Source organism: Daldinia caldariorum (assembly GCF_022478825.1).
Source record: "Daldinia caldariorum strain CBS 122874 unplaced genomic scaffold F4812scaffold_6, whole genome shotgun sequence".
Classification (NCBI taxonomy): Eukaryota; Fungi; Ascomycota; class Sordariomycetes; order Xylariales; family Hypoxylaceae; genus Daldinia; species Daldinia caldariorum.
The window spans coordinates 693,047-709,109 of record NW_025953042.1 but is presented as its reverse complement, the minus strand read 5'-3'; the positions used below and the strand labels follow the sequence as shown (position 1 = coordinate 709,109).

General features: G+C 49.3%; 5 protein-coding genes across 5 annotated transcripts; 3 read left to right on the top strand and 2 right to left on the bottom strand.

Moving 5' to 3' along the window:
• Positions 1–433: 433 nt before the first annotated feature.
• On the top strand, positions 434–1,602 carry F4812DRAFT_346809 (Got1-domain-containing protein). Its single transcript, XM_047931675.1, has 5 exons — positions 434–756; positions 836–862; positions 989–1,037; positions 1,099–1,114; positions 1,231–1,602. The coding sequence occupies exons 1-5, from the start codon at positions 726–728 to the stop codon at positions 1,531–1,533; spliced, it is 426 nt and encodes a 141-aa protein (XP_047791102.1). The 5' UTR covers positions 434–725; the 3' UTR covers positions 1,534–1,602.
• Positions 1,603–2,144: 542 nt separating this feature from the next.
• F4812DRAFT_450720 (profilin) lies at positions 2,145–2,990 on the bottom strand (the record flags this gene model as incomplete). The annotated part of the gene is made up of 4 exons (XM_047936124.1): positions 2,145–2,279; positions 2,361–2,507; positions 2,674–2,758; positions 2,947–2,990. 4 exons carry the CDS (start codon positions 2,988–2,990, stop codon positions 2,145–2,147), a joined length of 411 nt encoding a protein of 136 aa, XP_047791101.1.
• A 1,623-nt stretch (positions 2,991–4,613) lies between these two features.
• F4812DRAFT_346813 (tyrosine tRNA ligase) lies at positions 4,614–6,334 on the top strand. The gene is made up of 2 exons (XM_047931676.1): positions 4,614–5,855; positions 5,915–6,334. The coding sequence occupies exons 1-2, from the start codon at positions 4,935–4,937 to the stop codon at positions 6,161–6,163; spliced, it is 1,170 nt and encodes a 389-aa protein (XP_047791100.1). The 5' UTR covers positions 4,614–4,934; the 3' UTR covers positions 6,164–6,334.
• Positions 6,335–6,661: 327 nt separating this feature from the next.
• F4812DRAFT_346756 (manganese and iron superoxide dismutase) lies at positions 6,662–8,467 on the top strand. The gene is made up of 2 exons (XM_047931673.1): positions 6,662–7,118; positions 7,182–8,467. Exons 1-2 carry the CDS (start codon positions 6,764–6,766, stop codon positions 7,724–7,726), a joined length of 900 nt encoding a protein of 299 aa, XP_047791099.1. The 5' UTR covers positions 6,662–6,763; the 3' UTR covers positions 7,727–8,467.
• Positions 8,468–9,001: 534 nt separating this feature from the next.
• F4812DRAFT_346751 (uncharacterized protein) lies at positions 9,002–12,046 on the bottom strand. The gene is made up of 2 exons (XM_047931672.1): positions 11,635–12,046; positions 9,002–11,565 (listed from the first exon to the last, which is right to left on the bottom strand). The coding sequence occupies exons 1-2, from the start codon at positions 11,803–11,805 to the stop codon at positions 9,091–9,093; spliced, it is 2,646 nt and encodes an 881-aa protein (XP_047791098.1). The 5' UTR covers positions 11,806–12,046; the 3' UTR covers positions 9,002–9,090.
• Between the last annotated feature and the right edge of the window lie 4,017 nt (positions 12,047–16,063).

Here is a 16,063-nt window from a genome sequence, read left to right as displayed (position 1 = left end):
TCCAGATATTTGATCCGCCGGTGCTTGATTGAGAAGCATTTTTGTCATTCACTTGATTCCTTACTTACCTCCCTTCGAATCGGCTGTGTGATGTTTAAGTAACAGAATCGCCAACACCTAAGATATGATATGATGTAACAAATCAACGAGATTCGGTAGATGTCCTAGGACTTGAATCATCATCAACTTGGCTAGGTAGATTAATAGGGCGCTTCACGAAGTGTTACATGACTTCTAACCTGAGAAGCATTTTGTAGTGTAAAAAAAGAGGAATAGAAGAGGACCAAAATTCTCTTATCGATTTTTGAATTAAGATAAACCATATTCGCATTGGCAGTTGTAAGCCAGCTGCTAGGCGCATTCTACGGGCTGTTATTACCAGGGGGGAGGGTTCTAATGGAAGGTTAATACCATGTACCTAACGTGTATTAGTTTCAATTCCGCGAGTCCCGTCCCCATTATGTTAGTTATAGCTAGTTATCTTTTACCTAAAACCTCCAAAAGTTATTTAGTGAATTACAGGTATCTACCTCTAGTAGTAGTATCTTAAAAACACCAATTGTCCCTATACCCCGTCGAATGAAGCCTCGTCCACTATTAGGTACCTAGAGCTTGAAGCTTACTTCCATTCCATACTACCTACGGAGCTTATTGTCCTTTTTCTTGTCGCCCGTTTTTAAGGGACACATACATACGTCACGCGGTAGGCGGCCCGGCTCCCAAAGATGCCTACGATGTGGTTATCAGACGCCCAAAGTAAGAACAGTTATATATAAAAATGAAAAAAGTGTTGATCCTAGGAACTATATGAGCTAACCATTGAGGCTGCGCGCAGAAATTGGGGTTGCCTTCTGCTCTGGCGGTACGTAGTAGTAATCGAAGCTGGTTCTGCGCTCGCGTGCCTATGTGTATAGGTCAGGCTTATATGCGCGAGGTATACCAAGATGTCTTCTTCGGCGGTGCTGATATAGTCTGTTTGGTTCTACAGGTGGCTTCTTCCTGATTGGAGGTGTCATGCTATTCTTCGACCGCGCCATGTAAGTGCCAGACACCCGCATGCTAGTCTTGCGCATCAATACACTAATACAGACCACACAGGCTTGCGATGGGCAATGTATGCTACTCCTCTCCTTAACGCCGTCCTCTCCTCCTCTGAGTTCCATGCCCGAAAAAGAAAAAAAAACTCAATCACTATATTCCCGCCGGCGTTCGCTTCTAACAATCCCCTAGATCCTCTTCCTAATCGGCTTAACGATTATCATCGGTCCGCAGAAGACGCTGCTCTTCTTCGCGCGGAAACAGAAGGCCAAGGGCACGGCGGCGTTTTTCCTGGGACTTACGTTAATCCTGATGCGATGGGCGCTGATCGGGTTCTGCGTCGAGCTATACGGTATCGTGGTGCTATTCGGAGACTTCCTCGGGACGATCGCGAGCTTCGCGCGGAACACACCCGTCGTGGGTCCTTACATCGGCCTCGTTATCGACCGCATCCCGGGTTTCGGAGGCCGAAGGAATGCTGAGTTGCCCGTTTGAAAGAGAAGGAGCCTTTTTTTTTTCGGCTCACTTTATCTAACCCCCTAATTATTACAACTCAAGACTAAGAAGACTATCTGCTTCTATATTCCACGCCGCCGGAGGGTATTCTAATTACGATGTTAAGCGCCATGACAGTCACGGATCACATGGAGAGGGCGTTAAGACGGAAAAGAGGGGGGTTTCTGTATTGATATTGTGTGTACATGACAGTATAGAGGATCTTAGGAGGGGAGTGCCAAAGCTAGGTTCGGGGATACTCAGAAGCAAACTAGAAGATATAAAGCCCGCAAAGGTTGTGATAAATAGGTACCTAGGTAATAGGTAATTTGTCACGGGCAGGAAGCGTTGGTGTAATTTTTCTACATTATAAAAAGAAAATAAGGCCATTGTCATTGGTGCCTATGCAGAATCTAGGGGGGGAACGGCCCGGAAATGGTTGCCTCGAAGCGACGAAACAGTCTAAGCCGCCCGTCGAATATGTCCATCAACAGAAAATTTGCTAAACTCTCTCACTCCTGCTCGCTCTGCAGTCCCAAACCATACTCTCAGCCGGCCTGGCGCATCCAGACTCGCGCCCTTATCCCACTACTCCTCAATACACACCCACTCTAGTATCCGGCCTTGATGAGGTAGTCGGCCAACGCCTCGACGGTCTGGGTCGCGTTACCGGCTAACTGGCCTTCGCGGTAGTGGCCGACTATGATGGCCTGCTTCGTCTTCACGATGACGACACCTGTTTGGCCCTGTGCGGTTTTATATTTGAGTCAACAACTATTGCTCCTTCATTCTATTAAGAGCGGAAATAGTTTTTCTGTTAAACGCACCTGTCGTCCGTAGACACTTCGGTCCTCAACTCGGAAAGCAACGTATCGCTCGCCCGCAACGTGGATACCATTTGCTCGGGCGTTGTCAGCGGCGCTACCGGCCTGGGCTACGACATCGGCGATGTTCTTCATCTCCTCAGGCTTAATCTATTATTTGCAAGACATGATGATATTAGTCAAAGTCCCCCTCTCGTATATAGATAACAGGTAACATGTTGCGCATCCATATACCCGACACTAGGGTCGTATCTAGTTTGCGACTTAAGGTGTTGAGGGATAAGTTTTAAAAAGACAGGGATCATCAAAAAATTACCGTAAAGTCACTGGAGGTAGCCCAGACGCTGTCACCGGCTGCGCTGATGATGGCTGCTTTGTCGACATGGCCGCTGCCGACGAGGCTATTCGTTACGAAAGAGAACGGTTAGTATTAAATAGGTTTTTGGCGTGTAGGTTACGACAGCCGTTCGGATCGTTTGGTAGTGGTGGTGGTGATAATTACCTGGAGTCAACATAGGCTATGACGGAGAATCAGCCCTATTCTTCTCTCTCCCCCCCTAACAAAGGTGGGGTTGTTGAATAAGTTTACAAAAGGAGAGGAGGGGGGAATTCATATTTACCTTGCCACGACATCGTTGCTTAAGAAGTTGAAGTCTCTGTTCTATGCGAGCGCAGATGGAAAGAGGAAAAGAAAGAAGAAAGAAGAGAGAATAAAAGCAAAGAGGAGGAAGTTTGGCGGTTGGCGTGTTTAGGGGAGATTTTTAGTCTGAAGCTTCAGATGTCAAAGGAGTAAAAAAGAATAGGGATGCGCGGTCTGATTGAATGAGGGGCTATTTTCGGGGGTTGGATTTATTCTATCATTAAACCATTTGATTGCTTACCTTAGGTACCTACCTAGGTACATGTACTTGCCCGCCAAAGAAAAAAAAAAAAAAACCCACTGCCAGTCCACCGCCCAGGTGTCAACCCACTCCAGGCCACTCACACCCGCCGCTATTACTGGTTGGCGGTGCGCTAAGTAATTGATTGGAGCACTCGTGGTTCTTCTTCCTCCCCCCCCCTTTTAGCTGAATAATAAAATAATTCCACCTAACGATTCGTAATTTGTCAAGCCACACGCAACATCGATAACAGCTCACAACATTACATACACTCCTTTTCCCTTATGATGTAGCTTTTGCCAGCTGGTAGATTCAGTATACCCCGCCATCGTACATCGGCCTCAATTAGAGAAGAAAACCGAGGTCCTTCGATACATGTTCGTTAGCATTCTACAGCTAGGTAATATTCTGTAGCTACATCACAAACTCACTCAACTTAACTCCTCCTGTTCGTGATCGCTTATTGCATAGCTACATAATCTATATGAGACAACTCATCGTCTCACCGTCAAGTCTGATTTAGGTATATTTATTGCCGTCTTTTTCCATGGCTCGAAAATCTACGAAATCCGACTCTACCGTACAGTACCATACATTTAAAAACATACACCGACACGTCTATCTATCTATCTTGTCGAAGCTCGTCGGTCTAAGTGGAAAAAAAAAGCGGAATGGTAATTTTTTTTTCTCTTTCGATATCCTCTTAGAAAACCCACTATCACTCTCCTATATATTGGTCTAAACGGCCAGCGGTGTATACGGCCCCTCTCCCCTGCCAAGTAGGTAGTTTTGGAACCGCATGAAGGCGATCCGACACACTCTGTCAGACCCATTTCCCTTAACACAACAGTATTCACCGCCTAATAAGTTATCCAGTCGGTACGGTACCTGAGGTTAGGTTAGGTCAGGTACTCACGGCCGTAAATCTTTGTATGTACAGGTACTATACTAGTATTCTTTAAATAGAAGACGGGGAGACCACAACGTCATTGTTGTCGGTGTTAGGAGTCTGACATCACGGCCACGAGAGTCTAAGGTCCTCGTTCTTCGTATGATGTGTACGTACCCTCGGATCGAAGTGAATTCGCGAGAATCCAGGAGGATGTCCAAAGATACCATAGTGATATACCTACGTAACCTAAAAGGTAAGCAATCTCCAGTGGCTATATCATGGATAAACTATCGGCTATATTCTTGTTATTTAGCGCGCAACATCAATTGTAGCTACTCTCTAAGACTTGTATAGGCATAAGCGGGTAGGTATGATAATTACAGAGAAACGTGTGCCTTGAATAAGACTACAAGCCAATAAATTATCAAGCACAAGTACCTAGAGGTAGGTACTTAATCTAGATAAAAGTAGATAGATGTACCTTGATATATTCATCGGCCGCTCCGTGAAGACACATACCCAAAGATACATCAGTACAAAGGCGCAGTTAAGTTTATTCCAATTTTAGATGCCGATATCTCCGGCGGGACAAGCCCCACATGTCCCTGAATCGGTGCCCCTCCTACCCCTCTGACTCAAAAATAGGTACCTAAAATAATACTACACGTTACTGAACTACGTACAATTCAATTAAAAGACCAAAAAAAAAAAGAAAAAAAAAGTGTGAAAGCGGAAGAGAGCGTTCCTAATTTTTGTTTCGCAACACATACCAATATACCGACTTAGCGCAAACCCTCGAAAAAAATGACCCCCGAGGAGTCGATTGCCTTGATCAAGGTCGGTTTGACCGAAGTCCTCAACCCCGAAATCATCGACGATGTTATTCTCAATCAAAAACGAGACCTCAGAGTCTACTGGGGAACAGCGACGACGGGGCGGCCGCACTGCGGCTACTTCGTCGCGATGGTGAAGATCGCAGAACTTCTGCACGCCGGGTGCCACGTCAAAATCCTTCTCGCCGATTTACACGCTTATCTCGACAACATGAAGGCCCCCCTCGAACTGATCGAGCAAAGAGTCAAGTACTACGAATACATCGTGAAGAGCTTACTGAGGGCTGTGGGCGTGGACATCACAAAGCTGGAGTTCATCAAGGGAAGTTCCTACCAGAAGAGCGAGAATTACACTATGGACCGATTCAAGCTGGAGGGTATGACTAGGATATCGGTTGCTCAGAAGGCTGGCGCCGAGGTCGTCAAGCAGACCAACGACCCCTTCCTGGGTGGTCTTACTTACCCCCTCATGCAAGCGCTGGATGAAGAGTACCTCGATGTCGACGCGCAGCTCGGCGGTCTGGATCAGCGCAAGATCTTCACATTCGCGCTGGAGAACTTACCAAAGATCGGCTACAGGGTCAGGACGCATCTGATGCACTCAATGGTTCCCGGTTTAGGAGAGGCGCAAAAGATGAGCTCCAGCGAGCCCGATTCCAAGATCGACTTGCTGGACTCGGCCGATTTGGTGGCTAAGAAGTTGAAGAAGGCCGTGTGCGTGCCTAAGAAGATCGAGGGCAACGGCGTGGTGGCTTTCGTAGAGCACGTCATTTTCCGGGTAGTGGCTATAAAGACGGGAGGAAAGCCTCACTTTACGGTTGAGAGGCGGGAAGGAGAGCCCCTCATCTACGACGACATTGAGAAGTTAAAGGCTGATTACGAGGCCGATATAGTAAGTAACCTCTCAGCAACGCGATATTCTCTACGTGATAAGTGCTCACCATTATACAGCTCACCCCCCAGCTTCTCAAGGCCGCTTTAACGAAAGCGCTAAACGAGCTCTTAGATCCTATCAGAAAGGAGTTCGAGGCGTCAGAGGAATGGCAGAAGGTTGCCGAGCTGGCTTACCCGCCGGAAGAAAAGCAGCAGAAGGTGAAGAAGCAGAAGGATAAGGGCGACCCGGCTAAGCGTGCGGCTGCGCTCGCGGCCAAGGCAGAGCAGCTGAAGTTGCAGGAGGGCGGAAGCGAAGAGTCGAAATAGAAACAAGTTATGATGATACCTTATGATACCTTGTCTTGTAGCAGAGACTGGATAGATCTGATGCTAACACATGAAAAAAATGGTGTGCCTTGCATTTTCTTGGAGCCCTTAGGAGCCGATAGATGAATACCATGGTTATTTTAGATCTTATCTTGTATGAGATATTTTTATTTTTATTTTTGGGGTTTGGTTCATGGGATTTACTTAACAAGTCTTTATTTCTTTATTACTCCTTTTTTAAAAAAAGGAAAAAAAAGGAAAAAAAAAAATGAACCGTCAACTTGTAATGAGTGTTGGAATAGGTACCTACCTCCTATTGTATCTTGTTATACTAGTGATAAACTAGTGCCTGTTGTACCTAGAATCACTATATCCTAGGTACTTAACATACCTACCTAGGTAGGGCCCGCACGGGGAATTCAATGTTCCCCTACCGAATATTTTTTTGGACCAATCAACATAGGTCATGGCACTTCTCAAGCTTCGCTACTTGCCGCCCATCGCTACGCCAGGAAAAAAAAAAAAAAAGTGACGGAAGCTATGAAATAGTCTCTCTTATACCCATTTCGATATCGAAATATCCCCCATTCCACAGCCACAATGCTGCGACCCAGATTACGCATACCAAGGGCGAGCCGGCTATGGCGTCCAGCAGCAGCAGTATGGACTCGCCCATTACATAGTGTTCCTCTGCTAGATGGCGTAGACCCATCCGAGGGAATTCCCGGTTTTCTTTCTGCCGGAGGATTCGACTTCGCGTGGACTCAATACCAAGATCTTATCGTAGAGAGACTCAATGCCTTAACAGCTGGTACCGATTACGAGCAGCAGGATGTCCTGGCTATCCTTAAATCCGCCGCGCGAGAGCCTGCGCAAGCTCCTATCTTCAACTATGCGTCTATGGCACATAACAATCATTTCTTTTTCAAGAACTTACTCTATAAGCGCGACCCGAGTAAGTTATGAAGGCGGGCACAGGAGCATTAAAAGACGGAGCAAGACTGACAATGCGTCCAAGCGAGCTCGGAGCCTACCAGTGGAGAAACAATCCCCCCCGCGCTGAAAATCCAGCTAGAGAAGCAGTTCAGCTCGATCGAAACGCTCCGCCGCGAATTCCTCGTCACGGCGATGGCCATGTTCGGGCCCGGATTTGTGTGGCTGGTCAAAAATGCGCAGTCGACCGAAATGCGCATCCTGACCACGTACCTCGCCGGTAGCCCGTACACGGCGGCACATTGGCGTCGCCAGGGTATCGACATGAACACGCAGTCCATCACAGCAGATAGCCCGGCTAGGGGCTTCCTCGAACGCACTCAGGTAGGCGCCGGCGCAGATATCGGGTCCAAGTTCATATCTTCAAACAAGACCGCGCCCGGCGGCACCGACGTCATCCCGCTCCTGTGCCTGAACACGTGGGAACACGTATGGCTGCGAGACTACGGCATCGGCGCCAGGGGCATAGGAGGAAAGAGGCAGTTCGTCGAGAACTGGTGGGATACCATCAACTGGGTCAACGTTGAGGACGCAGCAAATATCCAAAGGCCCGAACTGATAAAATCATAAGGAAAAAGAAAACAAAACAAAAACAGAAATCCAGGGCTATGAATAAGGAAAGAGGGGGGAAACTTCCGCTTCCGCTCCTATGCGGTCCGATTTGTATGATACTCAACAACCTCTTCCAAAAATCTACCTAGGTAGGGAGGCCATGTGCTATACAAGCTAAAATGTACATGATATTACCAGAGGGTGGTGTGTTTGTTGAGACGGTGGACGATCAGCGTCTAAACGATGAGTTTCACTACACCCCGGCTTTCGGTAAAGTGCTAGTGCAGTGAGAAAAACAGAAAAGAAAAAAATGAGGAAATATCTGATACTACCAAGCACTCGGGGGATATGCTCCTGGTGTCTTAAGACTCGTAACTGGGCGCTTGGATAAAATACCCGGTAGATTATTCAACGATCACCATCAAGTTTAAGAATTGTGTTGCGTCTAAGTACCTAATCTAATAAGAGCATTGTGAATCATGGACTAACGTATTTGTTTTTCTATTTATCAATCTTCCTTTTCCCGCGTTTTTCTTTTCCATAGCTACCTAACCTAAGCTAACATACATAACGGATAAAGGAGCGTGCTTGTTGGTATCTCAAGAGCCCATAGCCAGCCGCTGGTGTATTCGTCAACTACCCAGGTGCATATACCTAAAGCAAGAACAAAATAAAAAGGGGGGAGTCAAGCAAAATATCCGTTCAATCCCCGCGTTTATACGCCTGGAATCAGGTATCATCCCATCGAAAAAAAAAAAAAAAAGAAAGAGAACAGAATGCGGACAACAAGAAAAAAAAAATCGTGCTCGCTCGCAAACGGCCAACGCCTGGATATCAAAACCCTGCCATGGCTATCGCAGCCCTCGTTTTCATCTTCATCTTCGTCTTCGTCATCTTCATTCGTCACCTAGGTAGGTAATTACCGTACCAAACCAAAAACTCATTCGATCGATTGCTTAAAAAAAAAAAAAAGATTCGTCATTCATATCGTCAAAATCCGACTTATTCGCCAGATCCGGGTTTTAGAAGAGGGGAGGGTTTGTTATGCCTTCCTTCCTCGCCTTATAAGAAGATAAAGAGAAAGAGAAAGAGGGATGCCGAAGGCAGGCATAGGTAGGTAACATGAGCAAAGTGTTTTGCGACACCCGGGATAGGGAGGTGAGTATATACCACAGGATAGTATGTATCCTCGCGTGGTGAACATATATATATATAGCGTGGTAAGTGGCTAGGGTGGGTGGAAACGTAATAGAGTGATGATAAAAAAAAGATAGGAAAGGAAATATATAAAAGATGGTGGTGGGTAGGTGGGTGGGTGGTGAGCGTGTGGGTAGACAGACAGACAAACAGACGGACGGACGGATATATAGGCGTATATCTGTCTAAATCATGTTCCCATTAACGCTAACCTCGAACCCCTCGCCCTTCTGCTTCAGGGCCTTAGCCAGCATGAGCTCGCGCATCCAATCGATCCTCTCGTCGCGGCTGCGCACGGCGAAATGGTGCGTCTTCCCCGTGCCATTCACCGCCCCTTCGAACCTGGGACCAGCAGCACCAGCACCGGCACCAGCACCGGAAGGTATCGTCAGAGCCCCGTTCGAGCCGACGCTCTGGCTGTCGCGCTTGCGCAGCCGGCCCATCATCTTCGACGCCGGGTCCTGCGGTATCAGCTGGAAGCTGAAGGCCGCGACGGAGTCGGAGTCGGCCGCCGAGGGGCTGCGCCCGTGCAGCTTCACGCGGCTGATGCTCATGGCCTTGAAGGCGGCGTTGAGCTTGGACCCCGTCGACAGCGACGAGCACGCGATCGCGTAGTCGTCGATGTCGATGTACTCGAGCGCGCGAGAGCGGCTGCTGCTCGCCGCGTCCCGGTGCAGCGCCAGCCGCGTCCCCTTCAGCGTCGCGTACTGGTCGTGCCACTCGTGCCGCAGCATCCGCGTCTTGCGCTTCTTGACCGGGCCCTGGTACGTGATGCCCTCGGCGTCCTTGACGACCGGCGGGGAGCGGGGGCCCGCGATGCCGTTGACCGAGGTGCTGGTGGTGCTGGTGTGTAGGGGCGGGAGGGCGCGCTCAAAAGCTCCGCGGGACGAGGAGATGGGTGACCAGGGGTATTGCGCGCGGGGAGGGGCTTGGAGGGGCTGCTGTTGGTGAGAGCGCGAGGGGACCTTAGGCGGGGAGGAGGACTTGGGGGAGATGGAGGAGGAGTGGTAGTGGTGAGGGAACCGGGGAGCGACGCGGCCCACGGGAGTAGTATCAGTAATAGCTGTAGTAATGGAGTCCTCCTCCACGGGCGCTAGGGAAGGGCGCCGCGAAGCTCGGGATTGCGACCGAGGTCCTTGAGCTGCTGCTGCGGCTGCTGCGATGGGGCCCGCGCGGTAGTTCATGTCGGGCGGTACGGACTGGGAGGCGTCTCGGGCGACGGGGCCCAGCTGTACGGACGTCAGCGGCACGTCCATGTCTGAGAAGGGCGTGCCGAATCGGTAGGGGGCGTTTTGTAGCTCGGGCGACAGAGCCTCGGCCCTCTCCATGCGCTGCGGGTAGTGGTACTGAGAGGGTTGCGGAGTTCGGTTGGCGTCCACGCGCGATTTTGGCGATGGGCGCTGCGGTTGTTGTTGCTGTTGTTGTTGCTTTGATGACCCCGGGATGGAAAGCTTCGGAAGAGCACGCAAGCCCTCGTGAGGCGCCTGCGGCAGGATCTCGAAGGGAGGTGTAGGGGGCACCTCGCTGGAGCAGGCGGCGGAGTCCTGGTGCTGGAAGTCGAGGAACTGGCGGACGTTGTCCAGGGGGTCTCGTGTCTGAAGATTGCGAAGGGCGGCTTCCTGCAGGTACTGGAAAGGGGGCATGCCGGGGCCGAGAACGTCCGACGACGCGATTACTGAAGGCACGGCATCAGACATGGGACGCAGCGCCTCAGTGGATGAGGGACGGTTGATGGCCGGTGCTGTCTCTGGGTTTCCTGGGTCTCCGGCAACCATGATGATGCCGCCCTGTTCGACGTCTACAAAGGGGTGATCTCTCTTGAAAGCCTCGATCATCCGTTGCTGTCTCCTATACTTGGCGCAGTTTTCTCCTTTCGAGCAGTGGTGTGGCTTGGGCATCATCTGCTCGATCCCGACGATGGATACCGACTCCAAGGGCGAGATGATATCTTCGTGGGATGGCTTTTTCCCGCCTTGGCCTCGCTTCTGGCTCTTGGAGCGTTTGACGCTCTGGCTACGATGCTCCCCACTGCCTTCGTCCGTCATCTGTTCTCTTCTCCGCTCCCTCTTTACTTCCTTGCTCTCCTCTTCCTCTATCGGGGTGTCGAGTCTGGGCGAAGATGCAGCGGCCTCGCGGTCCCGCAGGACGTGGATCTCCTCCCACACCTTGGTCCGAACTCCGAACGACTGAATATCTAATTCCCGCAGATCCTCGAATTTCAACGTAATTAAGATAGCCCCGTTGATGTCGTTTTCGACGAATTTCTCGGCAATTGAGACTTCAATGCCAGCATTGAGCATCCATTGCGCCACCTTCTCCGGCGTCCATGCTGCAAGGTCACCCGGGTCTAATTTCTCGTGCGTAAATTGAAATGGGCTGTTCCGAGAACGAGGTGGCGGCGGTTCGTAAGTAAGAGCAAACCGATGGTCCGCTTCTAACGGTTTGGTCTTGGGTGTTATCGGCGATAGGCTGAGGGCCTCCTGGTATTCGAACGAGTTCAATGATGTTGTCATCGAAGCTCGGAACAGATGCGGCCCCCTCGGTCCCTCCACCGGCTTCGACGAGTCAAAGTTAAACGGAAACGCATTGCGAGCTCTGCTCGACCTAGGCGTCTGTACTTCATCGTATGATGATACTGTTGTAAAACTCGGTTGGCCCGACTGGCAATTGGGTTAGTTGCGGACGCCACCAAGTGATAGATCGGGGGTTTAAGATTATCGTGGGCTTACCGAGTTTAAACTTATTCGCGGCGAGTCTGGGTCGTCGTCTTCTATCTCGCTAACGATATCGTCCTCCTCGTCCCAGTCGGTATCTACAATTTCCGTCGCTACTGAGGTCGGACGTGGGTCGAACCCTTTTAGACCGAAGAAAGGGTCATGTAATTGACTCTTCTGGCGCATCTCCCTATGCGATCGCTCGCTTATTCGGAGCGATTGCGTATTCTACAGCATGGAAAAAAAGGGGAAGGGAGAGAAAGTCAGCCACCTTTGCCCGCTCGAGATTGCGGATAAATCCGGGGTAAGAAAGATGAGATGACTACAGCCGGAACTTATAAGCTTACCATTTTGGAAAATAGAAAAGTTGGAAAAATGCAAAAAGATATGCGCTTTTTTGGTATAATAATGTTTTGCCGTCGCCGGCCTTACGATTTCTCTTCCTCTCCGTCTAAACCAAAGGGGTGGGTATACGAGATATGCGAATACTAAAAGGAAAATAACAATATAATAACCTCGCTGTGAGTAGTCGAGGGATAGGTTTGACGTCGCAAAGGAGAGGAGAAACTGGATAAAAGTACAGCGCGGGCACCTGCGGAACGTATATGTACGGGATATACGGTATAGTATAGGTATGGTGTAGTATAGCCCCGGATCGCAACAGAAGTACTAAGTATGCAGGAGAAACAAGTGATACGCTGTGATAATGGAGAGCAATGCCACGATGTGATTTGTTTCTCGGGACTTCACACAGCAAGGCCAGTAACACTCTATTTGTTCGGCGCGGAGAGTCACCGACCTAGAGCCACCTATTACAGCGCCCGTATTTTTTTCTATCCATGAATCCCCAATAATAGCTCTCGCGTCTGCGCCTGTGCCTGTGCCTGTGCCTGTGTATGTGTATGTGTATGTGTGAAAGGGCCCCAAAATCCCACGAAGCCCAGAATGCTCCCCCACCAAATACCCAGCGTTAAGCAACCCGAAAGCAGAGGGCTGGTTGGACAGAAACAGATGAGGTGTGCTGGGAAATAAACTGGGACTTTCTGGAGTTGTTATTGGCTGTAATCTGCTGCGACCCCGGCACATTTCCTTCTTCTAAGCGCCGGACAGCCTAAGCACGGTTGAACAGGGATGAAGTTTTCCAAAGTCCGCTTCACTTGGAATCCAGATTGGGAATCGCCTTAGAGTAACCGTTAGCAAAAGTGGCGCGTTCTAAACAAGTTAACGACTTGTACGGAGGGACCAACATATGTATCTATCCCATTATCTGCCCATCATCTACAGGGGAATGTCGAACGGGCGCCTCAAGACATAGTAATTACATAGTACATAAGGATGTTGAGCATCCCTTGCGGTTGGAGCCCATGTGAAAAATTTCTAATTCGCATCTCGATCTTTCTCCGCAATAAGCTGTGCAATGTAGCAATAGTTCCCAGGTACCACCGCGAGTCCTCGTGCAACGGGTGAGGAAACCCGTGCTACGGCGTACCCAACTACATCTATCACCATCGAACCCAGATGGTTTTCTTGATCTACATGCGGAAGCGGTCAGAGGTGGGTGTGAGCGAACGAGCGAGTAACGCTTTCGCTTGTGATCCCTGAGGAGACCCGGAAGCCAGCCTATCGTGAGCGACGGGCAGGACGGGGCGGATCAAGTTAATTGATCCTCTCTAAACCGGGATACGATAACCCTCTCGAGTGATCACCGACAGCATTGGGCATTAGTATTAGCAATTAGCAGTAAGCGTTAGCGGATTCGCCCCAGGTCCGGTCTACAAGCCCTGCAAAGCTCGCAAGCCCTGCACTCTGCAAGCCTGCGGTTTGCGTGCACATGCTAGTAAGAGGCCTAGTCAGAGACCTAGTCAGAGACCTAGTCAAAAAAGGCACAGAGAGAGAGAGAGAAACAGAGACAAAGCCAAAGACAAAAACAGACACGATGGCCCACTATCCGGCCATGGTCGGATAGACGGACGGAGAGAATAATCCTACATTGAGCCAGGGGTCTATACCGTAGTTTCTCCACTGGGTATGCACAAGCAGACCAAGCAGACGAAGAATCAGAGGCTATTGTATTGCTATCGTAGCTGTAGCTTAGGTATTGTAGTAGCATATTGGTATTGTGTGCTCTCTTAGAACCAGGGTATTCGTGGCTGCTACCATGCGGTAACCATACATACATACATAGTACAGCACTCTTTTATCCTTTTCCTTGAAAACCCCCTCTCTTGTAGCACGTTGCAAGACGATGGGATTGGTGTCTCCAAATCAAGACGTCTTATTAATCTCTACAAGTAAAAGCCAATTCGGAAAAACCAGGATCTCCCCTCACCAATAGCGAGATATCAAGAGGGCCAGTGGCGGATCCCGACTCTGAGGCGCCTCTTTTTTGGAGGAGGAGGAGGAGGGACGGATAATGCCACAAACGCCTCCCTATGGGATTGTGTCAAGATCTGGACTTCTGAACCGGACCGGCTTGCTTTAGGTACCTGTTTTTTTTTGGTTTACGGATCTACCCAATCTTCGAATTCGATGCGTCCGCGACCGGTGTCGAAGGAACAAGTTTTCGAACGTTCCACGGTCCCTTGCAACTGGTCCACCTCGGCTTGGTACCCAATGATTGACATATCGTCGAAGTCAACGTGACCTGGTTCCGGACACATGACAACCAAATACCAATGACGCTGGGAACGTAGATAACCCAGTCTCAGTCCCAGGAAGAAGGTGAGCGAATGCGAATGGAGAAGCTATAATTCTCCATTCGGTGCCTTGGCGGAATAGCTTTTCTTTTCAATCGTTCGGTACCGTTTGTGACAAGGAAGGAAAGCCTACGTAAGATTGGGTAGGTCGTCAAGAAAAGGCTCACTGGTTTCTCCATCTCCAATTCAAATGGAGCTATCGGCCCAGCGATCAAGAGCGAATAAGGCAGTTGGCTGGGTAATTTCAACCTCCACGAACAGCAGCAGCAGTAGTACCTAGCAGCATGTGGCGGGGGTCACACTCGTTCTACAGCGCTGCATAGAAGCAGTAGGTTCCCGCATACGGTATGCAGCTTAGAGCCGTGTCCGTCTGCTCCCCGCGAAGCGAGTTCCTACATACCACATACATAGTAGGTACTACATACTACCTAACATACTACATTACCACCTTAGCGCCGCCCAGCACAATCCGACGGAATACACCGACAGTTTGATATACCTTAGTGATGAAGCCAATGCAAGATCGTCAACAGACTAAATGGATCCATCAAGGGAGCAAACCGAGATCTAAGACAATATGATTCTCTTCTTATTAGAGCCCATCATATGCAACAGCTTTACGAGTCGGTGACCGACAAAGATATTACCGTATGTAGACTCATACGATGGATTTACCTGTCTCCGTTGTTATCACTTTACCATCAAGACAAGTGGCAGCTTCTGCTACGTTTAACTTTCCCTACTACAATTGTAGATACTATAATTTGTGATCCACATTCGGGCTGCGTTGACTCACAAGAAGGGCATCTGTGAACATGGTCGCTCCCGAGTATATCCGATCTGAATGGCTTCTGCTTGCTCTATCCAGGAATTTGCTGAACTTAGATCCGGGCGGCGGTGAATCAATCAGTGGACGGCGAGCTATCACTTGTTCATTTGGTTAATCCCGAAGGAATTGTATTACATCGGCCTGTCTCTACCCTAACACTAACATCACCGCTAGCCCACCACAGCTGGGCAGCTTCGGAGGTTCATCATTACAAGCATCTCAATTTTATTCCCCAACTTGGGCAGAGCTGTGGGATGGGGCTGATTTATTTCCCTGTGACATAAAAAAAAAAAAGAGCACGCTCCGATTTAAGCGAAGTTGACTTGAAGAGGCCCGGGGCCCAATCGCGTGCCGAGAATAGGTTTTCGGGACTCATCACATGAGTATTCCTTAATGCGAGTCCCAGCTCCTTGGTGGATGGTTGATTCTCCTTTATCCCGACAGAGCTTAGTCCTCGTAGCATGAATGAAGATCTGTGCTATCGTAAGATGTCCATCTAGAGGCTCTGATTTGATTTTTTGATTTTTTTTTTTTTTTTTGTGTTGTGTTGTGTTGAAGTCTTCAAATTTGCCGTAGATAACCCCCCCTCGACGAAGTTGGCGAATAGGGTTAGACAGAGGAAAGACTTCACGAATGCAGGTAATCTCACTCGGGACTAGGGTCCAGGACCCTTGAACGTACATACCGTAATAGTGCTATAGTACTATTACTATAGTGTGCTTAGCTGGTTGAAGAGCACAGACTACACAAGAAGCCATCCCGGTTCGTAGGATGAATAGTAGATCGTGAATGGGTTAATGGGGAGCTCGATTTGGACTTAGCCTCTTAGTTCCCATGTCCGCTGAGGAATGTATCACAAGCTTGCGCACGCTGCACGCATTAGTCTTATTGTTGTAAGCCGGCGGAAGATGGACCGGGA